The 25,313-nt window shown below is 40.3% G+C and overlaps 2 protein-coding genes across 7 annotated transcripts; one reads left to right on the forward strand and one right to left on the reverse strand.

The window, feature by feature from the left end:
- Nucleotides 1-50: 50 nt before the first annotated feature.
- Nucleotides 51-22,123, reverse strand: PEX1 (peroxisomal biogenesis factor 1). Of its 5 annotated transcripts, XM_025148434.3 has the most exons (25): nt 21,896-22,123; nt 21,067-21,217; nt 19,024-19,167; nt 18,174-18,257; nt 17,822-17,936; nt 16,966-17,732; nt 15,441-15,560; nt 14,298-14,421; nt 13,927-14,036; nt 12,577-12,677; nt 11,544-11,676; nt 10,678-10,774; nt 10,026-10,196; nt 9,397-9,551; nt 7,717-7,906; nt 7,368-7,537; nt 6,964-7,098; nt 6,365-6,429; nt 5,689-5,831; nt 5,502-5,605; nt 4,173-4,346; nt 3,125-3,355; nt 1,799-1,999; nt 1,376-1,506; nt 51-351 (listed from the first exon to the last, which is right to left on the reverse strand). In XM_025148434.3, the coding sequence occupies exons 2-25, from the start codon at nt 21,118-21,120 to the stop codon at nt 270-272; spliced, it is 3,801 nt and encodes a 1,266-aa protein (XP_025004202.2). In that variant the 5' UTR covers nt 21,121-21,217; nt 21,896-22,123; the 3' UTR covers nt 51-269. The 5 variants fall into 5 exon arrangements, with proteins under 5 accessions (XP_025004202.2, XP_418655.3, XP_004939352.2 ...); XM_418655.8 differs by lacking the exon at nt 21,067-21,217 and having other exon boundaries at nt 7,368-7,534; XM_004939295.5 differs by lacking the exon at nt 21,067-21,217.
- RBM48 (RNA binding motif protein 48) lies at nt 21,782-25,311 on the forward strand. Of its 2 annotated transcripts, none has more exons than XM_040681056.2 (5): nt 21,782-21,930; nt 22,832-23,022; nt 23,149-23,294; nt 23,974-24,488; nt 24,961-25,311. In XM_040681056.2, exons 1-5 carry the CDS (start codon nt 21,826-21,828, stop codon nt 25,045-25,047), a joined length of 1,044 nt encoding a protein of 347 aa, XP_040536990.1. In that variant the 5' UTR covers nt 21,782-21,825; the 3' UTR covers nt 25,048-25,311. The 2 variants fall into 2 exon arrangements, with proteins under 2 accessions (XP_040536990.1, NP_001026145.1); NM_001030974.2 differs by lacking the exon at nt 21,782-21,930 and adding an exon at nt 22,362-22,498.
- Nucleotides 25,312-25,313: the final 2 nt, after the last annotated feature.

Consider the following 25,313-nt stretch of genomic DNA (forward strand, 5'->3'; position numbering starts at 1 on the left):
CAACTGTATATTGATAAAATCATAAACAACTGGACATAACGGAACAGAACTTCTCTCAAAAGTTTAATATTAATCTGCAGGAAGACAATTTTCTTCAAAATAAAGTGTGAAATAATTTTACAGCATGTAAACTAGAAAGACATTTTTCTTCAACCGCTGCATTAATAAACCCATATGAATATAAATAATCTGATGTAATCACTTAAATATTAAGCTCCCATTTGTCATTTTCATTTACAGTTCAGTAATTAGAAGCACATTAAAAGTTACTATGCTAGAGTCATTTTTTGTCCTGGTCTGAATGCTGACCCAACTTGTCCTTTCCTCTTGGGATTCTGAAAATTATCGTACCTGGAAACAATAAAAGACAGCAGCATATTAGTCTGAAATCCCTTTGTCTGCACATGCCCCCACAATACACAGTAGTGCAGCACAGAACTCTCAATGTTCAATTATATTTTGTCTGAAATGAAGAGCACCTGCTTTCTCAGACCTGCAGGCCTGGAGGAGTTTTCATCCACTACTCTGACTCAGACAAAGTAGAGCACAAAGCTCTCTATTTTTTTAAATTACTATTATTTTAAAATAATCTATATATACTTTAATTATTACTATTTAGAGGGGAACGTGGGGTGTGGAGGAGTGGGGAAGAAAAATGGACAGGGTGGTACTGATTCCTAGAAAGTATCTCTCATTCTCTTTTCCTGCTCTCTCTTCCTTGCTGTTAAGATCTGCTTATCCATGTATCACCTCAGGTGGACCACACCTTAATTTCCAAGTCCAGCAAACATCGTAGACTATTTTGATGCCACTTTTCAGCTTTTTCACTCCAGTCATTTTCAAGTTTAATGGATATGTTTCCATTTTCAGTATGTCTACTCTTTTGCAAATTATTTTTCCTTGGGAACATACAGAATGAGGACTCAAAGCATCATACCTCTTCCCATATACAGTAGTTAACAGACGTCACTAGTGAAAGTCCTAACCCAGCAGTTTGAAAATACAGTGGACTGCTACTCAATGGGAACAGACAGGACCTGGCTTTACGTTTTAGAGAATCAGAATCCTCTTTTTACTGGTATAGCTTCTAACATAATAAAAGGGGTTTTGGGTCTGGGATTAGAATTTCTAGGTCCTACGTTAACGAAAACAATAAGACACACCACACTGGTAAGATAATTTTCCTCTTCCTATTGTGTACCTTAGTATTGGTGGAAAACAAACTGCTGTCAGAAACCTCTCCATTTCCGTGCCATTCACCACACGGAGTATCATTAAATAACTGTTGTGGTTCTGATGAGTAAGAAATGTGGAAAGACCAAATCTCCACTTGAGCTCCCAATTAATGATAATAATAAAAAAATACAATGCTTACAGTTCAGTAAAATTCTTCCAGTCATCTTGGCTAATGGATGGTCTTATACCCTCAAGAGCAGTCATCAAATGGGATTGGGTAATAATTAAAGTGTTCTTGGCAAGCACAGACTGATTAAGGGTGTTGTCCTCCTGGAACACAGAGCCACCAACAAACAATGAGAACTTACCACAGAAACAAGGACTTACTGCCATGAGCATCAGTAACTCTGGACCCTTCTCATTACACATTATAATTACAATCATTGCTTCCCCCTACATTAGTCACACATGCCTGGCTTATTTTCCTCAAACTAGGTATCGCTTATCTTTGTCATTTTTGTTATGTTACAGTTAATATTACTGAATGGATTATTTATTAGAATATAATGAAACACAGTGAAAAGAAAGTGCTAAGACTAAACGTTACAAAAAACTGCCTTACTCCATTCTTGCTTCTGTAATTGGCTTTGATAGCAGTGATTTCTGTCCTCAGGTGCTCTATTTGCTGCTCCTGGTTATTTTCCAGTGAGTCTTCTTGGGAGACTGTTCTAAGCATTGAAGGTTGTGACAATGCTGTGTCTCTTTGAGAGATGTTGGTAAAATCATGAGTTATAGAGTTTGGTCCAGACAAACACAAAGAGCTCTAAATTGATCACAAAGAGAAATACGTTAACTTATTATGGATCCAAAAGAGCAATTCAAACATTAAGACTTAGCTAACTTTCCTACCAACTTCATTCAGTATAACCTTGCTCCCACCAGAAAAAGAGTACTTTCTCTCAAAAATATTTCACGCAACCTTTTGTATAGACATAGAAGAAAGCACAAGTTTGGAAACAAAGTGTTTCACCTTCAGAAAAAAATCTAAACGTTTTTGCAACAGCCTGTGTAAAAAAAGAGTAAGTGTCTAACAAATACATTGCCCTGATCAAAAATACATTTTGCTTTAGGAATCAATGCAAGACAGTTTTGAAAACAAGACTGTAACACCTCTGATAACCACCTGTAAATACAATTCTACAACAGATCCCCGGAACAAATGGATCACGTGCAAACTCTGAAGTCATCTCTCCACTGTAAGGAGCTCAGAGACAGCATGTTCTGCTATATTTGCCTGGCGGCCAAGTGAAACTGGTCAGCACTCTGACATGGGTGCTGGCTAGCCAGCAGCACATCCCTACCTCCAAGACAGGCAGAGAATGCGCTGATTTCTGTGCAGTGTGATGCTGCAACGACAGAAATCCTATTTCCAAGAACAACAGTGGAAGATAGTATTTTTTTCTGTCGTTTACACAATCCTGTGGTCAGATTATTCCATTAATTACTAGTCTACAAGAAATTGAAAAATATTTTTTTGATTCTTGTAACAATCTTTGAGAGTTGGATGGGGACTGTTAAACAGTAACACTTTTTTCAGTTAAAAAACAAGCAAAGACCGCTGTTTTTGTAATACACTTTGGAAGGCAACAAGGCATTAGACCAGGTAGTAAGACCTGGTATGAATACAGTTGGCCTGATAATAAAGCACTAAGGAGTATTTTGGGATTTTGATTTAAAAGTTCTCCAAAGTTGTAGAGAAATCCATATTGTGTTCTGTCAGGTGGAATCTCCCATCCTGGTCCCCACACTGGACCCAAAGGGCACAGGATGAAGACAGTTTGAAGGACAAAGCAGACATAACTGTATTTATAAAACCCTGTGTTTTTTTTTTCCCTGCTCCACAATTGATAATTTTTAGACAATTCAAAATATTGAGAGTGTGATTTACCAGTTCTGAAGGAGTTCCATTTCCTAGCTCTGATTCATAAGAGCTTCCAAAATAAAGACGATACATGTTGGATCTTGAATCTTCTGGAAGCAACTCAGACATGTCCAAAGAAATAAGAGATTGCTCAGGTGCTGCTTCTCCATCTATTGCTGAGTCATCTGAGCCACTGCTATGGTTTAGAAAAACCATGGAAGACAGACTGAAGTCACTATCAGAACTAGAACCAAAATCCTGTGACAAAGAACAGAGCAGAACATTTATAGGTGTTAACTCACAGCTAATTGTGGTCTGTAATGCATTACAATACTTCGTGTACAGTCCAAATGAAAGTACTGATTTGCATTTGTTTCTAGCAATTCTTCTCTTGGAATACGAGCTCACCTTGCTTTCATGCCACTAACCCCACATTTCCTTTGATCTCCAAGTAGTGGAAGCCATGCCTGCCCCTTTCCAGCTAGAGCAAGACAAGCATTACAAATATGATGGCAGGTGGCTGAACAGAAGTTAGAAGAGGAAAGGAGCCTGTCATTCACCAGGGACAAAAACTTACAGTGGGATCCTGTGCCTTGGAAATATGGGTATTAGCTCGACCCTGGAAGGCCCCTTCAGATATCACCATCCTCTTTCCACACCTTCCGTAACCTCAGATCGCATTAAATCTGTCAGGGTTCTCCATAAAACCCACCAGTTCCTTGCTTTCTCCAGCACTGCAATTGTGTCACTTCAAAACGGAATTTGATAGATACTCTTCCAAAGCTTTGAGGGATCCCTCCTGTTGGTCTATCAGTCATTTCTCACAACAACAATAAGGAGATTTGGCTAAAATAAATCTTTTTTTATATTAAATGTGTCTCACAAAAATTAAAGAAAAAAATTGTCTTTAAGGAGTATTTAAATTAATTTGTTGCATTATACTCACACGATACTGTACATACTAAGATTTTAATTCTTATTAAACAGTTTTGCTGAAAACTCAATGGATAGAATTAACCCCTTCAAACCAGCATAGAAATATAAAGAGACAATCTTTGATATCTGTATTATTTACCTGTGTTAAACCTGAGCTTAAATTATGTATTGCCTCCAACTGAGCGTTGTATAATAAAGCTTTTAGGTCAGCCCCTGTGAAGTGCTCTGTTTTTGCAGCCAAATACTCAAGGTCCACATCATTTGCCAAGGACAGAGAATGACTGAGAGCTTTTAAGATTTCGCAGCGTGAACTCTGTAAAGAAAGAAAAAAAACAACCAAGTAAAGCAACCTGTTGTTTTCCTTCTCCTCTCCTAGAGAGTGCTTTGTCCCTGTCACAAGCAAATTCCTTTGTCTGAGGGAGGAATTATCTTCTTTAAAGATACTACCCTAATAATAGTACATATTGGATATACTGAATAATAATCAAACTTTAAAACATAGGCATGACTTCTGCTACCTTTTGCTGATGAGGTTAAGAGAAGCTGTACCAAACACAGTATAGAACACAGAAATATATTCCTCTAAATACCCATGTAATATCTGAGATTTTTATATGTGTCATATAAACAAAATATGAAGCTGAACTCTGTTAGTCATATTTCCTTTTGCACAGAGAAATATGATGGAAGTAGTAAGCACTTCCATTTACTTGAAGGATCATATCCTAAACCAGAATTTAAAAAGGAAGGAGTCAGGATACATTTGCATTCTTGCAGGCAGGAACATCATTGTGTACATTTAAAAATGAAATGATGTGGCATTTGTTAATCTTTCCAATTAATCTGAAAATGAACAGCACAATTATAATACATTTCTTTTTTTTCCCCATAAAATGGGGAACCAAAGACATGCCCTGTATAGCCTTAAAGGCCTGATCCAAAATGAACTAAAACACTCCCTTCCTAGATAGTGACACATCTGACTTAAAAGAGCACTCAAAATTAAATGTGGGTAAAGGGTGGAATCAACAAGAATTCAGAACAAAACTGCTTTGAAAACTTCAGATAATCAAGGGTTGGGAATGCCTATGGGTTCACCACCACAAGCAAACAGCAGACCCATTGGATTTGTAATTCATAGGAAGATGCAAAAGATTATAAACAATACCCTGCAAGTAATTTCTGCAGAATAGTTTACTGCTACAGAATATTTTTATTACTTTTTTTTTTTAAATCATTTCCAATCACTAGAATACAATTTGATTCTTAAGACTGTGATAAACATTCTTGTCTTGCCTCAGTTTTATACCAATGTACTGATGCTATGAGTGAATTTTTACATACAACTGGAGCTGTGCAACAGATTCCAGTTTGGCCAGATTTGAAATATAAAGAAATGGAGATGAACTGAAGCCCAGTAGTTTCTCAGTTTTCCCAGTTTCTCATGTACAACATTTTGTTTTCCCACCTGATCTGGAGGTGGACAGTAAAGGCACTTATCCAGTCGGCCTGGTCTTAACAAAGCAGGATCAATCAAGTCTGGGCGACTAGTAGCAGCCAGCACATAAACACCTTTGGAAAACATGAAGAAAATATCATTAACACCTGCCAAACATCTGTGCAAGGAGGGAAGGGGCACACTGATGAGTTTTTACCTTGTAAACCTTCCACACCATCCAACTGAGTCAACAGTTGATTAACCACTCGGTCTGTAACTCCAGTGTTGTCATGACCTCGGCGAGGGGCAATAGAATCAAACTCATCAAAGAAAACAATGCAAGGTTTGGCTGCCTGAGCTCTTAAAAACAAACAGCATTCAGTTAAATATAACTAGAGAATAAAAAAGCTCATCTCCTGTATAAGTCAGAGGTTCTGAAGAATTTGTTTTCTATGAAATCACTGCTCATTTTTATGATGTATCTTCTCAGTTTTCCCTTTCTGAATATTCAATTCTGTTAATACACATGAAAGCTTCAAATGTGGTCTTGGATTGTGTAAATACAGTATAACGACTGTCTACACTGCAAACTACATGAGAAGCGAAGGCTATGAAGAATACATTTACATTAGTAAGCAGTGAGGCTCAAATCAGGGCAGATAAGCACTCTGAAGTGAAGAGAAATAGGAAAATCAATTTCAGAAGTGCACCCTGATCATAACTGTTCTTAGAAAAGTTGATAAAAGTAGATGATGTTCAGATCTTGGCAACCTATTGACCCCTTTTTTGGCACAAATGATTTGATAACTGTATCTCTCTGAGAACAAAATCCTTTCACACAGCTTCAACCAATAAAATCTACTGATAACATCAGAAATCTTTACAAAGCCAACCTGCTAAAGATATCTCGGACTGCTTGCTCACTTGCTCCAATATATTTGCTGAGCAGCTCTGGTCCCTAAAAGAGGGAAAAGAATATCTGTGTTACACATTGTTGGCTTTAATGTGTCATTTAACACCAGCACTGATTTTACATACTGGAGTGAGGTTAAGTTGTAACCAACAGAATGCCAGCATTCCAACTGTATTCCAATGTATTCCAACTGTATTCCAATGTAGCACAATATGTGTTATTGTATCACAGGTAACAATTTACACTGCATTTTGAAAATACATTTAAAATGTATTGCCCAACTTCTTGTCCCATGGAACCCAAATTCAGGATTTGTTTTTATTAATAAGATGGGCAACTAAGACGATCCAATTAAAGTTTATTATTCTGCTTAATGAAAAATTATTAAAAACAAACAAACAAACTCAGTCATAAAACTGTGAAGGTCCAGAAAGTCAGATGCTTGGATATCCTCAGACACTCTCTATTTTTGATGAGTTTTTAACTTTGGTATTTTGCCTTCACAAGCACTTACTCACAGCTATTATATTGTGCTATTTAATTCAGTCAAACAAATGAATCAGTCAATTTTCTTCTTACTTTGACACTGATGAAATTCATTCCACTCTCTCGAGCAACTACTCCTGCTAACAGTGTTTTTCCTGTTCCAGGTGCTCCATAGAGCAAGACTCCTGATCTCTGTCGTATAGGCAGGTTCGCAAATAATTCTGGATACTGGAAAACAACACCAAACAAGACATGTTATGAAACATGCAATTATTCTACAGTGTACTGAATATTCACTAGTGTTTGATTTTTGAAGGGTACAGTGAAAGAGTTCTCTGGTAGCTGAAGATATTTGAAGACTGGGAAGACAGAAAAGCAGCTTAGAAAATCGTATTTGTCTTCCTTCTGTCAAATATTGCACTGCCTCTTAAAAGTCATTACTGTCCTACTAACAAAATGTACAAAGTTCACATAACTGATTTAAAACTACTGCATACCTTTGCAGGTAACATGATGGTATCCATGAGTATTTGCCTCACATCTTTTAAGCCACCTATCCTATCCCAGCCGATGTCCTTAGGTTTATGGAGGCTGACGTTTCTCAGAGCTAATGGAGTAAAATCTTTTAGAGCTTTCTGAAAATCCACAGTCGACAGATTCAATTCTGCTTTAAAGGAAAAACAAAAACAAAAACATATAACCTAAGAGTAACAAATTCCTCACAACATGTAACAGTTAAAGACGTTTTAAACATGAAACAAAATTTGGCTTTTCATTTGTGTATTCTGAAAAGTTCTGGATAACAGAAGTTAGAATATGAAATAGAGATTTTTGTAGTGAACGTACCGCCATGTTGAAATGCATTCTGGTTAGAAATACAGGCATGAATGGCACGATCAACCAGCATAGTAAAATCTCGAGCAACAAAACCTTCTGTTTCTTTTGCAACATACTGGAGATCAAGATCAGAGAACTTCTTCACATCACAGTTCAGTTTATTTTTTATTACAGAACAGAGCATTTCGCATCTTTGCTTCTGAAAAACAGAATTGGGCAGGAAGCATACGTTCAGTTTTCTGTTGACGTGGCTCTCAGAAGATCAGAGAGCAAATATGTATCAGTTATCTCAAACATCACTATCATAGAATCTTCAAATGACAAAATCTGAGTAGGCACAAAAGTGAAGTAAAGTCAGCTCTTCAGCTGAACTTTGAGAAATTCACCAGTTTTACAAAGTCAAGGGTTTGCACTGCCAGTTATCTTAAATCTAACAATAACAACAAAACAAACTCCCACCCTCCACATTCTACTGTGTCACGCCAGTGCTTCTGTTTCATAAGAAAAAATGAACATATTTTCCTTTGTGCTGATAAAAGCAGAACACATTGGATGTGAAATAGTGTTAGCTAAAAATACAACAAATAATTTGATATCTTTTGAAAACCTGACTTTTCCACTGGTGCCTCATCCTTATTCATTTATTAGCATTAAAAAAAAACCCCACCACAACAACAAAACACCAGCACCCAAGCAAGCAGGAATGACTTGTGTTAAACACCAACCATTTGCCATAACGACATCATGTCACAAGGGTCTACTGCCTCCTGCAATTCATAGAATCATAGAATCGCTAAGGTTGGAAAAGACCCACAGGATCATCCAGTCCAACCATTCGCCCTTCACCAATGGTTCTCACTAAACCATGTCCCTCAACACAACATCCAAATGCTCTATGAACACCACCAGGCTCGGTGACTCCACCACCTCTCTGGGCAGCCCATTCCAGTGCCTGACCACCCTTTCAGAGAAGTAGTATTTCCTAACGTCCAGCCTGAACCTTCCCTGGCGCAGCTTGAAGCCATTCCCTCTAGTCCTATCACTAGTCACATGAGAGAAGAGGCTGACCCCCAGCTCACTACAACCTCCCTTATTAAGTCATACTGTTTATTCTTCCCCCTTTCCTTTTTACTGTTCCAAAAGGGACTATATTCAAATTAAATATAATTAATAAAGAAAAATAATCCCAAACATGCTCATTAAATTTAGTTTTAATAACATTTTGACATGTAATTAACATTAATAATAAGTTAGCACATACTTATTCCTCTGAGAGATGGAAAAAAACCCTAACAATAACACACTTAAGCTTAGTCTCATTTATCTAACTGTAGTGACCTACATGTTTTTTCAACGTTGCTTCTCTAGAATTCCCTTACAGGTAACAAGGGAACATCTCACCTATCTTGGACAGCCTACCTTGTTTTAGGTTGAACTGAACCAGCCCCTGAATACATCTTTTTTCTCTCCATTGAGGATGATGAGACCAACTGGGAATTTTCACTGGCTTTTTAGCCTTATAATGTCACACAGGAGTTCTGGGGTACCATTAAATACTTTCTAAGATATCCAGGTTTCTTCTCATCCCCCAGAGTAACCTACAATTTCTGTAGCTACTACAGTACTGTATTTAAGACTGCAGGAAAGGCAAACAACATTGTAATCAAACTAATAAATGCCCAAATTTACCTGATCCGGTGACTGGATACATTTGAAACACTGAAATATATGAGTTCCTTGAGCTGAAACCAGGGAAGGATGCAGAGCGTGCTCAGACTGACTTGTAGCAATTAAAGCAATCAAACTCCCCAAGGAAATAACTTCTTTTATCAAATCTTTCAAAACTAAAATGAGAAGACATTGCTGAAGGATTTGCGGAATAACAAAAAGATTCTGTATTTCATTATGTACATTGTATGCAGTGAAAATAAAAAACATTAAAATATATTAAAAATATTTTCTTTATTCCCATGTTTAAAGGCTTTTTATTAACAACAAAATAACAAAACCAAGCCAAATTGAAACAATGAAAATCCCCCGAACATCCCAACCAAACAATACAATTATTTTTTCTAGGACAGTACATTCCATTACTAAATGCCATCAAAAGTGCTATTTTAAAGTTAAATTCTTGTAAAATAACTGATGATGTCTACCACAGGATATGAAACATTATTTTTCTCTGTTATGAACTCCACTCTAGAAACATACCACACTGTTCAGAGGCAATAATGATAGAGACAGGATTGTCCAGCTAGGACAGTACAACTGAGGTGCCAGAAATTCTAGGTTGCATTACACTTTTAGTAAAGCATTACCATAAGCAAGTCTACTGCTCTGAACTGTTTCAGGGCTGTTCTCATGCTCTGGTGTAGGAGGTACTCCAACAATGTGATCAAGATCGTCCAGTAAAATAATGGATGGTTGTCTCCACGATGCCTCTAAAAAAGCTTCTTCCACATTTTTCCTTATGTTTCCTAATCTTTTTCCTAAAAGGTAAATGCAGTTTAATAACAAAACATAACAGGAAAAAAAAAAGATCAGACTGGCATTTCTTGCTCAGGTAATATTCCAATACTTGGATTCAGCTAGCTTACATATGCTCCTATGAATCCAGATACCTATTTTAAAGCAGAATCAACACGAGGCTACATGCTCTATCAAAAACCTACTTTCACTAACACAGGCATTCTCTAACACTTAATTTTTAACGTTTTTTCCAGCTAGCACAGCTGAAGAAACCCAGTTAGTCCTGCCACTTTCTCCTCATTTGTAATATCTTAAACATGGCAAGAGTGGCTTGAATGCAGTGGTGGTACGAGGGACAGAAGCTGACAGACGTGAAATAAGCTTCCTTGCAAAAGGAAATTTAACAGTAAAACGGAAAATTTACATTAAATATAGTAACTTCATAATTATGGTTCTTTATCATACAGCAATTGTTTGGGAAAGAAACAGGTATTATCATACCTCTTAAAGCTTTACAATCAATTACTTCTACATGAGCATCCAATCTATCAAACGCTTCTTTGCAGATGGCCTTTCCTAATGTTGATTTTCCACTTCCCTGTAAAAATAAATGTGAGCGAATGTAAAAGTTACAGAACTATTTGCTTCTGTTTCTGTGGAATTTTTATCGAAACACACATCAGCTAAGCTGGGAAGGCTGTGAGCACTTTGGTTTTACTCCCCAGAAGCATACACTTATTCTGTCTCTGCATCACTTGGCAGAGACCAAAGTCATGGGCTGAAACAAGCCTAAGTCAAATTTGGAGTGGGTACATCCACTATACACTGTATTGTGAATCCACTTTTTTCAGTGTTGTTTTTATTATGATGGAATATGGTGTTCAATACCACCACAAGAGACAAAAGGAAATACGGAGCATCGGCTATACTGACATTTTACGTTAGTTAGAAAATAAGAGAGAATACTGTATTCTTACTTTCAAATATTTCAGAGACAAGAAGCACCTAATATATAAACACAAAGTAGATTAATGACCTATGGAAATAAACTGAAATTGTATTGCTACTAATCTTTAAATTTACAAATCTATCTATGTAGATGGAGATATGTGTGTGTATATACATAAAACACACAGACATACGTGTGTGCGTATATATATATACACACAGTAAATGTGAATATATAACATAATATGACATACATAATGTTTTACTGTGTGAACTCTGTTCAGCTAACAGCTTGTTTTTCAGCTTGTGCTTTAGTTCCTTGAATTTGCACGGTAACAAAGAGAACGAATGAAAACACTTCTGTAACTGTGGAAAACCACTGAGGAGAGTTTGCAAGTGCAAAGCAGTAGAACACATACCTTTCCCCCTGTGAGAAGCACCCCTCCACTGCGCAGTCCCACAGCGATACCAGCCAGCTTTTGAGATAAAGGACGACCCAAAAGACTGTGGCTTATGTGTTCAAAAGAAGACGTTCCTAATTTGTCCACTCCCCTGAACAGCAAATAAAACATTAAATGGCCTAGAGCAGCAACAGCACACATGATGTAAATAGTAATAATCGTACTATAGTGAGGTTTTGATGTTGATTATGCAAAATAATTCATATTTTCACAACTCAATCTGAAAAGACTGCACCTTTATTCTGCAGAGGTAACATAGGGGGCACAGACAATGCAGATCATCCTTGCTGTTGAACAAGTAATCACTCAATGTACATCACCCTAGCAGGAAGCAGGTCTCAGACAACAGAGCTAACTTCAGCTTTTGGGGTTTCACCTCATTGAAGGCCCAAGTAACAACTTCCTAAGGAATGTAACAAATTGGCAAAACATGGTGCACATCTGGATCAGGTAACTCAGCCTTTCAGAAATAAGGCAGCATGTAGTTCATTTGCAGACATCTTTACACTTCACCTGTCTTTAATCTTTGTGTTTTTTGACACGACAGTGCTCCTTTCAGGTTCACCAACAGCAAGGCTATCCGTTTTGTATTTTGTATTGTAATATGAAGAACAAAAGGAAGAAATAAAACTTGTTTTTTTACATCCCTACCCTACCATGCAAACCCCTGATCAGCTCTCATTGCGTCTTCAAGCTCATGTTCTCAGTTGCCTTTCAAAATGCCAGTAGCATACTACCACAAGTCTCTCAAGTCCCCTCTTTCCTAACTCTCCTTCAAGTTTACTACACAGCACCACTGTTTGCCCTTATACAAATGACAGCAGCATTATGATAGGAGCCTGACACAAGCCCAAATACCAAACGATGCAGAATCATGCTGTAAGATCTGCCTCAATTCCAAAGAAAAAAAAAAAAAAGGTGCACTTTCACTAATATTCTTTTTCATTAATTCCCATTCCTTCATGCATTTTCTACTATGAAGATGTCTCACCCTAAATGGTTTAGTCTTTTGTAAGGAAGGTTTCTGTCTGTATCACGCATAGGCAGTTGGCTGTCAGCATCAGCTTTTTGAGTTAGAGGATGTAAGAGAACCTACAACAAAGGAAAATGTTAGTACTTAACATTTAATACAGCTACAGGAGAAGAGTGTAGAAGTAACTACCCCTTTTTTGGAATCTCTATAAATAAAATTTGCAAGTATGCCTTGCTGAAGCTTAATTTGCCTGAAAGAAAGATATATTGGTAAAATGTCATAGATAAAATATTTCCAAAATATAATCTAGTGTTTACAATGATGTAAAGTGTGACTAGGATAAGTGCTGTTTTATGCCAGACTACGCAGCCCATCATATCTTTCCCCACCATTAACTGTTCTTTCTTCTGCATCCTCCTTGCTGTGCTGGCATCAACACCCATGAGGCAAGATGATCAGTCAGACAGGAAAACTGATCTGGTTGAAACACCTGGCTTTGGTCACAGTCTAGCTTACCAGGGAGCAAGTATGAAAAACTAAACTAGCAAACAGGACTAACTGCAAGGTTCACAGGCTGGAACAGCCTGGTAGGTGACGCTGTTAACAAATGCACGCTGTCCATTCATCTTAACACTGGTCACTCTCACCATTTGTAGAAGACTTCTCTACTTCTCAAATACCAATAGAAATAAAGCTCTTCTACTTTTGCTCAATAGGAACCCTAAACTTTGCAGAAAAAAATCTATTCTGAACAGCCAAAACAGGACATCTAAATTCTCTGCTAAAATTTAGCTCTACCAGTTTAAAAGTTTTAAAAAAATAAAAATAAAAGTTCTCCTACTATGATAACCATTACCCTGGAGTGAACGACATTGGCTCAACCAGGATTATTAATGGAAACCCTAACCCCAATTTTTTTAATTTTCTGGGAAAGGAAAGACAAAGAAACAGAGGGCACAAGCTATATAAAAGCGAAAGCAGAAATAAAGTTTAAACGGGCATTATGTCTCATCTTTGTAGAATCAGCTCCTGTTCTGCCAGATACGCTCTAAAGTGATTTTACAGTGGTTCAGGGACTAAGACAAAAAGTAACTATTCGTAAGGATGGGATGTTCAAACCTGGGCAATACTGACTTCCCTCTGCTCTGATTTTCCTGACAGCTTGATGCAGACTATGATTTTCAATGACAACTAAATTTCCAGGCATGCCTGGAATCCTACCAATGCCTCGGGCTGCAAAACAACACAAAGAATGCAGGTATAACTTAATGAACAGACCGACAATTATTTAAAATGCTACATACAATTTACTTGTCACCAGATATAACAATTTAAATTACTTGATACCTGATACTATGGGATATTTACTTGTATATTAGTCCTTTGCAGCAAACTGGGACTCAGTATAAAAGTATTCTCAGACTTATCTTCTTCAGTGTGCATGTTATCCACTACACTAAGGACAAACTCCTCCATTCCTGTAAAAACAGAAGGAACAACCACTAAAATTCCTAATAATTTCAACTTCTATTCTTCACAAGATGAAATATTAATATATTTAGAAATACCAAACATAATCCAAAATGAAATAATTAAAGAAGTTAGTCATTATTAAAACATAGTTCATGTTTACAGTTCCAGTGTAAAGAGATATGTTACATTAAATGGTGTACAGAGAGGTATATTGCCTAAATAAAATTCCTAATGGACAGTTAAGACTGCTACAACATGGTCGTTACCTTCTTTAATGTGCAGATGTATACAGTTCGTGCTTGTCATTATCCATGGAAGATCCTCAGTGGCAGAATCCTTCAGCCAAGCACTGAAAGCACATTTAACATCATCTTCACGTGTATCTTTATGCTACATAGGAAAACATAGACAAAAAGGGACATGAAACAAGGTGTTACTATGACTGTTCTCCTTCCATGTACGGAGCATTTCATTCTCTTATAGTAGCAGAGAGCTGGAAGAAGATGAACAGTTTTATGTATTTGGAAAATAACACGATGCCAACAATCACTATTTCTGTCATCTGCTCTGTAGAAAGCGCCTGCTACTTTGCTACTTTGCTTCTGCTATGGCAACAGTTGACTCTTCCACTGCCTTTAACAATTTTATCTTTGGAACACTGACGTAAGGCACACAGAAGTTTTTATTCTTTTATTCATCTGTATTGCAAGATCCAAAAGCACTACTCAGCTCCTGGCTTTGAAACAATGCCAGGTTACCACCAACACCAACCTTTCACTAGTTCTGGGTAGGCACTATACCCACCTTTCCTGTATACCCTGCTTCCTAATTAATTCCTAACCTAATTAAACAGAACATGCATCTTCTCCTTATCAGCACGTCCTCTCAATGCCAGCATCTTCTTTCATAAGCAAGACACTTTCACAATTTGAAAACAAAGGACGACTCGATGATTTAAGAGGTACTACACAGTATCTGACCAATGGATTGAGGAAGCTAGGAGTAAAAGCCTGGAGGTTCTACCTCCTTCACCCACTGTGACCTCCACTGTGTCCTTTAAATAAAAAAAAATTTATAGGTAAGATGCAGAGCTATTTGAAGTACTTACCAATGCAAGAAAGTTCAATAACCTAAGTAGCAGCGACCAAAATACAGAATAGTATTACTAGATAAGCTTTTTAGATCGTTGCACCTTCTCGATTTCAATGACTTACAAAGGAAATAGAAAAAACAAATTCCTTTGGAATGCTGTCATACATGATAGACATCTTCCAAGTTATCACATAAGAAACAAATACAACATTAAAAAAAGAAAACACAACAAAAAAGCAACACAGACGACTTTGACCAGAGCAACATCATTTTTTCCCAACTTATGAACAAATACATGACCAAGAATATCAACTCACTAAGTTCTGTTTGGGTTGCAGTCTAAGAGATATAGGAATTTTAGGAATAGATTCAAGTGACTTAATGCGGACCGTTGAATGCATTTCAATACGTAGCTTTTTTCTCAGGCCATCTGGAATCTGAAATATGTAAAATAAAAGTAAAGAAAAAGGAAACATCAGAAAATAAAACTATTATAGCATTGCATATAGAGTACAATAACAGTTTCTTCAGCACCAAGAGAACCTTACTTGATCATTGATGGTTTATTCATTGTAATTTACAACAGATTTAAGAAACCATAAAACTGATGCTGGCATTCAAATCCTGTTCTCTCACTTACCCTTCTGAGCATCTTTCATCCTACTTGTGAAACCACTCGCTACAGTTGACTGTCTATTAACTTTAAATAACTAAAAAAAGACAAGAAGATTGAAAAAGAATTCCTCTTAATTCTTAGAATGTTGCAAGAATGCAACATTTGGTGATTGCAATTAATTTTACATGGGCAGGTAATGTATAAACAGGCTGTTATACGGATGGAAGTTGCACACATTTTCAGTATAGCCAGAAATGCAGTTTTCCTGAGTTGTACCAGCCAGTTTGCCCCTTAAAAAGGAAACTACTTTAAAACAATACAGAATATTTGAAAATGTTTTCATTTTGGAAATGTGTCTCATAAATGTTTATGAAGTCTGAAAGACTCAATGGTTGCTGACATTTGGAAAACTGCTCGTCTCAAACAATTCTGTGGTAAACATTACTGCAAGATTTTGCTCTCACTCTTGATAAAAGAGTAAGTGAATGGTGAGAAGTGTAACACGTCAAAATAGTCAAACAGTGATTTGGAGTGCATTTGATCTATTTCTCTTGATCCTGTGTATGTTTCCAGGAAAGAAAGAACATAAGCAGGCTGTATAGTTCTGTCAGAATAAGCTGAAATGTCCGTGTCTGCACACTGGGACTGTGCGCAGTCCCAATGGGACACCCTACAGAAAACAATATACAACAGACAGAGATTCTAAATGGTATAAAAGCTAATTATTTGATAGTACTGTAAGATTTTAATGACAACTTCAACAGTGTATAAAGGCAGCTGTAAATATCAGGTAACGATAGGATACATTATGCCATTACTTTATAGCATGGTGACACCTAGAGTCCATAGCATATTTTAAAGCAATATCTGATGAAGAAAGATTTCATTAAGCATTACTGAATGCACGTAAACAGATACGTTCGTGTTCTCATGTATGGCTGCCAATAGATTTTGAAGAAAATAGGCACCTCCAACAGCACTGAAGGGTTTTCCCTATTTGGTGCCAAAATGCTAGGGGTGCAGAAACCCAATGTACACTGCATGATGGTAATATCAGAGAGATGGCTTAGCAAGGCGTAGCTCTAGCAATTATTATTTGATTGACTTTACTCAAGAACCTTCTGCAAAGTCTATCCCCAAACTGCATGTCAACTAGCCAGTTCCAGTTATCCAATAGCAAATACTATCTAATAAAAAGCCCCAAAAGACAGTGTGCTCAAACTGACCCAAACTCTTCCAACATGTAGGGCTTCCCCACCGTTGCCATACTCTATGACACTCTTTAGGTCTTCAAATCCATTCCAAATGATTTGAACAACAGATCCCTCACCGGACGCTTGAATGCTATTGGAATTATTTTTGTCTTGTGTACTAGTCAAATGCTTTTGCTTTTCAGATGACAGATTTTGCTTTGCTTCTTGATGACGCTGTCTGGGGGAAAGCAGCTCATTAATTTTCCCATAAGATACTACAGCATTTGGATCCAAATCAGTAAATTCTAAATTCCATGGAAAAATATGAACAGCACTGTATTTCAGAAATGCATGAACGGCTGATGCATTCTGTACGCTGGGAGGCTGGGACTGACATACTCTAAAAATGGAATCCATGTGAATTAAGTTCAGCAGCTTGTCTTTGAAGGTGTTCATTTCATCTTTATCACACAAAGTCTTTTGTTTCTGTTCAGGTGAACGAGAGAAAATGCTCCCTATGAAATTCCACATATTTGGGAGAACATTTGAGCCAAACGTCACATTTGCATCAGCCTTACTCTGTTCAGGGACTCCTGGATTTAAGTGAGGTTGAGTGGCAAAAGGCTCCTTTACAGTTTCATCTTGCTCCATGTTATTTTTCACAAAACTCTTGAGTAAGATGTCACTTTCTGTAGAAGGCATATCTATGATGTTTTCCTCAAGCTCACGTGCTTTGGGGCATATCAGAAGCTCCGTGCGTGGTTCTAATCTCCCATAGGGGGCCGCTGGCATAAGTGTACCTGAGTATCAACAAATCAGATGAATGAATGCATCTACTCTTGCAAAACAGCTTACTCAAGGCACCACCAAAGCATGCACTGCTGCTTACCAATTCTGATGTAAATGTGAGTGTGGTGTTCAACCCATACAGGAAAGATGGCTTTTGGGAATACAATTCGGATCTGGTCCAGAAGATGCTTTTCAAGAGAGGAAGCGTGCAGTTCCTGGGAAAATGTGGTATCGTTATAAGCTACATACTTGCACACCTTTAAAATATGCTTGAATATAGAAGTACTACATCCCCTTCTAACACACCACTTGAAACAAAATACAATGAAAACCCACAACATTTAGTATTTGCTTAGGAGCAGAAAAGAATAGGGGATTGTGACAAAAGCTTGTACCTATATTCTCGGTCATCTGCATGAAAATGACATGAACAGTGGAAAAGGTTTTATTACCAGTATTTCCCAATCATCTGCTGAGAGAGGTTCCACTTCTACTTGCTGGCAGGAGGAGACGTGTGAACAGGGCTCCAGGAATACCTGACAGAAGTAACATTATTTCAAAATAATTTAACTTCTTAAACACAAAAAAGCTCTACCTAGAAACTGCATCTAGAAAACTGACATCTTCATTATATGTTTTCACTGCCTTGAACATGGTTCCTCTTAACCACACAAGGTAGCACATAAGCAGAAGATGGAAGTTCAGTGTTAGAGGTGGATTACATCGCACAAGCCTGGAGACTTCAACAATCTGTGAATGGAAGTGAATGAACACAGCATCCAGAGCTTAAGCAGCCGATAACAAACACTAGTTTTCATCGCATATTATCACACAACACCTCTCTGGTTCTGCAAAGAGATATATCATTTCTAGGGAGAATATGCTAGGAACATAAATAAGCTAAGATAAGACACTGCTTTGAGCCAAAAATTATGCTGAATAAAATTTATCACATCAGAGAACATGAATACATAAATACACCACACAATAACAAGGCGGAGAGTAAAACATACAAGAGTAGAAAAGTACTACTCTTTACACTCATACTAATTTTAAACCCCACAGTCTGGATGTTGAGATATTAACAGTCCCATGACACAAAGCTTTGTCTGCCTCTGGGAAATTTTCCCACCTTTTCTCCAGTGAAAGAATCATTTACAACAAGTTAAACACACTGCCCAAGAGTAAGAGGCAAATTTAACTGCATGTTTAGAGAGAGAAGATGTAGGAATACACAGTGAAAGGGAAAATAAAAACAGAAAACCTAAAGAAAAAGAGAAAAAAGGAAACTGTATTTCAAACCTGTTCTCCATCTGCAATGCCGAGTTTCTCTGCTAAATGCCTGTTCATCTCTGCAATATTTTCACTCCGGTGACCTCGATGCCTTATTTCCATCCAGCTCAAGTATATGGGCTCATCACCATAGGATACTTTCACAGCTTGGCCCTATGAGTTTCAGATAAATAAAACGAATTATTATCAAACCAGGTAAGAACGATCACTAACCTGTAACTGCATAGAGAGCTGAACGGGATTTAAAAATGTCCTCTGGATTTTACATGCCTGTTAATACTCTGTAACAGTAACTTGCAACGTTTATGACACATCAGTAAAGGGTGATGCCATTAGCGATGACAGAAAATGTTTGATGCTGGCAGATTAGTTAACTTCTTGTTAATTGAGACTTCTCATAGAATTCTTCATGTTGCCTACATGCACAACTCTTGTGTGTTAATTATATCTTTTACACAGATTTTCACTTTTATAGGCTGTTAAGTAAGGGAAAAAAAAACCTTTACTTCCCTTCTTCTGTATTACACCACGTATCCTACAGAAATGTATAGTTCCTATTTCTTAAGTATGGAAAACACATGGGCATATGACTAAATCTCTCGTGCCCTCTAACACTCTCACAGATCCCAGGAGGGCTATCACAAGCCAGGCAATAGTTAGAATAAGTCACAAGTCGTATCAGCTCGAACCAAAATGATTTTATCCATCTCTTTCAGAACCGCTCAGTTATTTCCATTCCATACTGAAGAATCTGAATACATTCATCCCATTTTCTCACTGAGACTGTTCTGTGCTGCATCACTCACAGAATCACAGAATGGCCTGAGTTGGAAGGGACCTCAAGGATCATGAATCTCCAACCCCCTGCCGGGCAGGGCCACCAACCTGCCCATTTACTAGACCAGGTTGCCCAGGGCCTCACCCAACTTGGTCTTGAACACCTCCAGGGACGGGGCATCCACAACCTCTCTGGGCAGCCCGTTCCAGCACCTCACCACTCTCCTGGTAAAGAACTTCCCCCTAACATCCAACCTAAATCTTCCCTCTTTCAACTTAAAACCTCTCCCCCTTGTCCTGCTGTTATCTACCCTTTCAAAGAGTTTACTCCCTTCATGTTTATAGGCTCCCTTCAGATACTGAAAGGCTGCAATGAGGTCACCCCGCAGCCTTCTCTTCTCCAGGCTGAACAAGCCCAGCTCCCTCAGCCTGTCCTTGTAGGGGAGGTGCTCCAGCCCCCTGATCATCTTTGTGGCCCTTCTCTGGACCCTCTCCAACAGCTCTCTGTCTTTCTTGTACTGGGGGCTCCATACCTGGACACAGTACTCCAGATGGGGCCTCACAAGAGCAGAGTAGAGAGGGACAATCACCTCCCTGTCCCTGCTGGCCACCCCTCTCATGATGGAGCCCAGGATACTATTTGCTTTCCAAGCTGCAAGAGCACACTGCTGGCTCACGTTAAGTTTGTCATCCATCAGGACCCCCAGGTCCTTCTCTGCAGAGCTGCTCTCAAGGACTGCTCCTTCCAGTCTGTATAGATGCCTGGGGTTCCTCCGGCCCAAGTGCAAAGCCCTGCACTTTGCCATGTTGAACCTCATTAGGTTTACCCGGGCCCACCTTTCAAGTCTGTCAAGGTCTCTCTGAATGGCATCTCTTCCTTCCTCTGTGTTGACTGCACCACTCAGCTTGGTGTCATCAGCAAATGTGCTGAGGGTGCACTCAATCCTCCCTTCCTAAGGTTTTTGCAAAAATGACTTAACTTGATGAAAACCAAGAGACGAAGACAACGTATGCTGTGAATATGCCACCACTATGCTCTTTAAGAAAGCAATGTTCCTATGCAGGTCATTTTCTGTACAGAATACACACAATTCCCTTCCTAACAATCTCAAATATTACTCAATACTTCAGTAACATTTGGAAACACGCTTGGTTTCAAGACTGCTTTACCAGAGTATGTAACACACCTGTGCTCACGTGGATAAAGCTTTTCTTCCATGTGTCTCACACCTCATGCCACTCCATGTTCCCAGGGCTGTTTATACACCCACTTACCCCATACCTTCTGCAACCAGATTCAGCTGCAGATTGCACTTTGCTCAGGATCATCGATCAATGTAAGTTCCATTCTAACACGTGGAAGAACAACTTTCAGTAAGGGTGATGGAGCACTGGAGTAGGCTGCCCAGAGAGGCTGTGGAGTCTCCTTCTGTGGAGATAATCAGACTCATCCGGATGCCTGCTTGTGTTCACTACCGCAGGGCACCTGCTTTAGCAGGGGGTTGGAAGGGAATCTCTTGAGGTCCCCTCCCCTGCGATTCTGTGATTTAACCCCTTTAGGACACTGTGATTCAGCAGACTGCAGTGTTACTTCTATCGGGGCATCAAAGACCAACCGCCTGCGTTTTGCTGACTACACGAAATAAGGAGCCTGCCACAACACGTACGTTTAGGCCGGTCTCGCGCAGCACAGCGTAACGCCGCGCTCAGGGCCGAACTGCGGCCGGGCGTGCGCATAACCGAGGAGAACGCGCGACAGAAGCGCGGCGCTCGGCACAGCCCCGCCCACCCGCGCTCGAATCTGCGCGCCCGCCAGGGCCGGGCCCTGAGGCGCTGCCCGACGGGGCCGCCCGCGCCGCGCCCCGCCGTACGCGCTGCGCGTTGACCCGGCCGCGGAGCTCCCGGGGAGGGGGCGAGGGGTCCCGGCCCGCGCGGAGGACGCGCGCTGTCACCGTAGCGACAGCGCAGGCGGCGGCGGGGGGCGGCTGACGTCGGGCGAGAGAGGAGGGCTCCGAGCGTCGCCATAGCGACGGGATGCGGTGGGGGGGCGCCGCTCTCCCACAATCCTCTCCGAGCGGGGCGTCCCCCGGCCCCGGCCCCGTACCTGCTGCAGGCGGAGGTGCGAGGCCAGCACGGCAGGCAGGTGCAGGAAGCAGTCCCGGGTCCCGCTCAGCACGACCGTCGCCGCGGCGACTCCAGCGCCCCCTCCGCCGGGGTTGCCGCTGCCCCACATGCCGGCGGCCGGCTGGGCTGGGCCCCGCCGCCGCTGCGCGCCCGCCCCGCCCCGGCGCCGAGCTGCCCGCTCGGGGGCGGCCGGGCCTTCCCGAGATTCTTTCTCCTCCCCCTGCCGCCCCCGGGACAATGGTACGACCCGCTGCCGGCCAATGCGGTCGCGGCGTGTACCCGTTCCCGTCCTCTGATTGGCCTCTCAATCGGAGGCTGCGGCTCGTTCCGCCTGGCTTCTCGACAGCGCCCACTTCCGCTCCTGGAAGAGCCGATGAGAGGAGGGTGGCGTGCTGCGCGCTGCCTGATTGGCTGCTCGCTCGGCGAGCGGCTGGAGCTGCCTGCGCGGGGAGCGGCGGCGGCCGGGAAGATGGCGGCGGGCGGTGGCGGCGCGCTGGGGGAGGCGTGCAGACACCACCAGCAGCTGGGTGCCTGCGGGTCGCGCGCCAAGTACCGCGAGGGGCGGCGGCCCAGGGCCGTCAAGGTGCGGGCGTGAGGGCGGGCTGGCCGCGGCTTGCGGAAATTGGCCGGAGACTTGTTTACTTCGCCGATGTCGGTGCTCTGACCTCTGGAGAAGCGTCAGCTCCGGCTGATGTTCTGTGAGGAGTAGGAAGCTTGAGTTCATCCCTCCTCTCGGCGGCCCCAGATGGCTGCACCTCGCTGTCTGTGGCCGGGCTCCCGGCTCGCTGCTCCTGCCTCACTGCGCACGGAGCACAGCGGGCCTTCCAGCATCCTGAGAGGGGCTGAGCAGAGTTGTTATTTTTGCAGTGAAGCAAGAACGTGGGCGTTTTAGAATATTCTCCTCTCTTTCTTTCAGGTGTATACCATCAACTTGGAATCTCGTTATTTACTGATCCAGGGGGTTCCTGCATTAGGTGTCATGAAGGAATTAGTGGAGCAGTTTGCCTTATACGGTGCCATAGAAGAGTACCATGCCCTGGATGAATATCCCGCAGAGCAGTTCACTGAAGTTTATCTCATAAAGTTCCAGAATCTCCAATGTGCGAGGTATTGTACAGAGCAGTAACTGCCTTTTGTTGTTTTAATCCTTCACGGCCTCTTTATGTACCATCTACTTCCCAGAGAGTTGAAGTAAAGCCCCCAGTTCTGCTAATGCCATTTAGTTTCCTTCAGGGTGGCCAAGAAAAAAATGGATGAACGCAGTTTCTTTGGGAGTTTGCTGCACGTGTGCTATGCTCCAGAATTCGAAACAGTCCAAGAAACCAGGGAGAAGCTGCAGGACAGAAGGAAGTATATAGCAAAAGCAACAAATCAGAGAGGTTTGTAATCACATTTCATGTAGAATCTTAATTTCAGTGGTCGGTAGGTCTTGGTAAAGCCAAAAGCATCCACTAAGGAAAGTATTTTGTATTTTTCTGTTTTAAAAGATGCAGAATTAAGACACTTCTCAATTGTTTCTAGAGATGGATCTTTCAGAAAGCAACATTTTAGTTAATGTGCACTTTAAAGCGTCACTGTTTCCTTCTTTTGTCTTCTTTTCAAAATGTTACCTGAAATTTTATGTGCTGCCAGGAATCTGAGGATCAGGTTTTTTTCCCCCTTGTTGCAGTTCCTTCAGGATTACCCTTTAAGAGAAAACACATGCGCACACACACAAACACCATCCATCCAACCAACCCAAATCTTTTCTAGCCTGTGAAGAATGGATTTGGCTGCCAGGCAGCTTTGCTGCTGAGTTCCCAGGCAGCACTGAAGGCTGGACAAGCTGTAAAATAAGCACAGTGCCAGGCATAGGCTTCTCCTTTCTTATGCTTATGTACTTGGATATTGCAGGAGGTTATTTCTTAAGGTGCTGCTTAAGCAGAATCACAGAAAGGTGACCGAGAATGAAGCATCGCTGGTATTGTTTCTGTCACTGTATTGAACACTCCATATGTGTTAGAACTAATAGTGGAATAAAATAATGAAGTGGGTTTTTTTTGCTTCTTTGTTTTAAAGACTGCTTCCTGTTGAAGAAAACAGAGGGGCCTAGGAAGACCAAGTCTGACTGTCAGTGGAGTACATCAGGATCATATGCAGCTAGTCACTGGGATCCATCCTGCTTTCCAGATTCTCATGGGGTGTCCCAAAACACGGAATATCCTTCTGGCAATCACAGTCAGAACCTGTTGACTTTTCCCCACTGTGACAACCACAGTGCTGAAACTTCTGGGAACTTTGGTCAAAGCACATCCCTGAAGATGCATCCAGGAGGATGTGCTGCACCGGTGCCTTTAATTCAGCAAAGAACAGGTCCAGCTGATAATGGAACTGACAGGTTTATGCCTCGTACAACTCAACTGCAGGAACGTAAGAGGAAGAGAGAAGAGGGTAACAAATCTGCCCTCATTGAAACAAATGTGAACAGTACTGACATCATTATTGGTCCACAGCTACCAGAAATACCTAAAGTGGATATGGATGATGATTCACTGAATACTTCAGCTACATTGATTCGAAATAAACTGAAAGAGGTATGGATTCTTAAAGTTCTGATATTTTCGTTTTCACACATCCTTTAAAAAAAGTACATTTCTAAAATGCTTGCCAGGAACACATTTTTTGCCTTCCCTTCCCAAAATATCCAAGTCCAAAAAGTGTACCAGACTTCACTTTGAAACACCTCTGCTACGCAGATTGAGTGATAAAATATTCAGCAGTGTATAACATTGAGCATCTGAAATTGGTTTGTGTGACTGAAATTTTCTCAAAGAAAAGAAAGAAAAAACAGCTAACACACCTGCATTTCTTAAGAGTTTCAGCTCTCTTGTATTTAATGCTGCCTTTGGCGTTACTTTTCCCCCGTCTCTATTGAAAAAATCAATGCAAGTGTGATTATAAGAATATATGCCTGCTGGTACTCAAAGACTGAAGACACAGCCTTACTAGCATTAAAAAAAACCAACAATGGTTATGCTTTACTTAGAATTTTTTTTCCCATTTCAGGTAGCAGAGTCAGTTTCAAGTACATCTGTGGAAAAGCCAGGCAGCAGTGCCACCAAGCCACTAGTAAAGCAGAGAAGAAGAATATAGATACTGCTGGCAGCATCCTTCTGCAGCTCTTTATAGAGGATATAATTAAAAATACTTAATGTTGTTTTTTAAATTAAAAAGAAGTGTTTTATATTGCATTTCCAAGCAATTCCTTGTTAAAAACTGTACCAGGATAAACTAAACCAGTATAATACTGTAGCAATTCCTTGTCCTGTGTATTTAAAGAGCTGCAATTAGGTAAAGTAATAAAAGTAAATTCTATTTATTGCATAGCTTTTACAGTAAAGGAATATTGAAACTTAAGA

Source organism: Gallus gallus, chromosome 2 (assembly GCF_016699485.2).
Source record: "Gallus gallus isolate bGalGal1 chromosome 2, bGalGal1.mat.broiler.GRCg7b, whole genome shotgun sequence".
Lineage (NCBI taxonomy): Eukaryota > Metazoa > Chordata > Aves > Galliformes > Phasianidae > Gallus > Gallus gallus.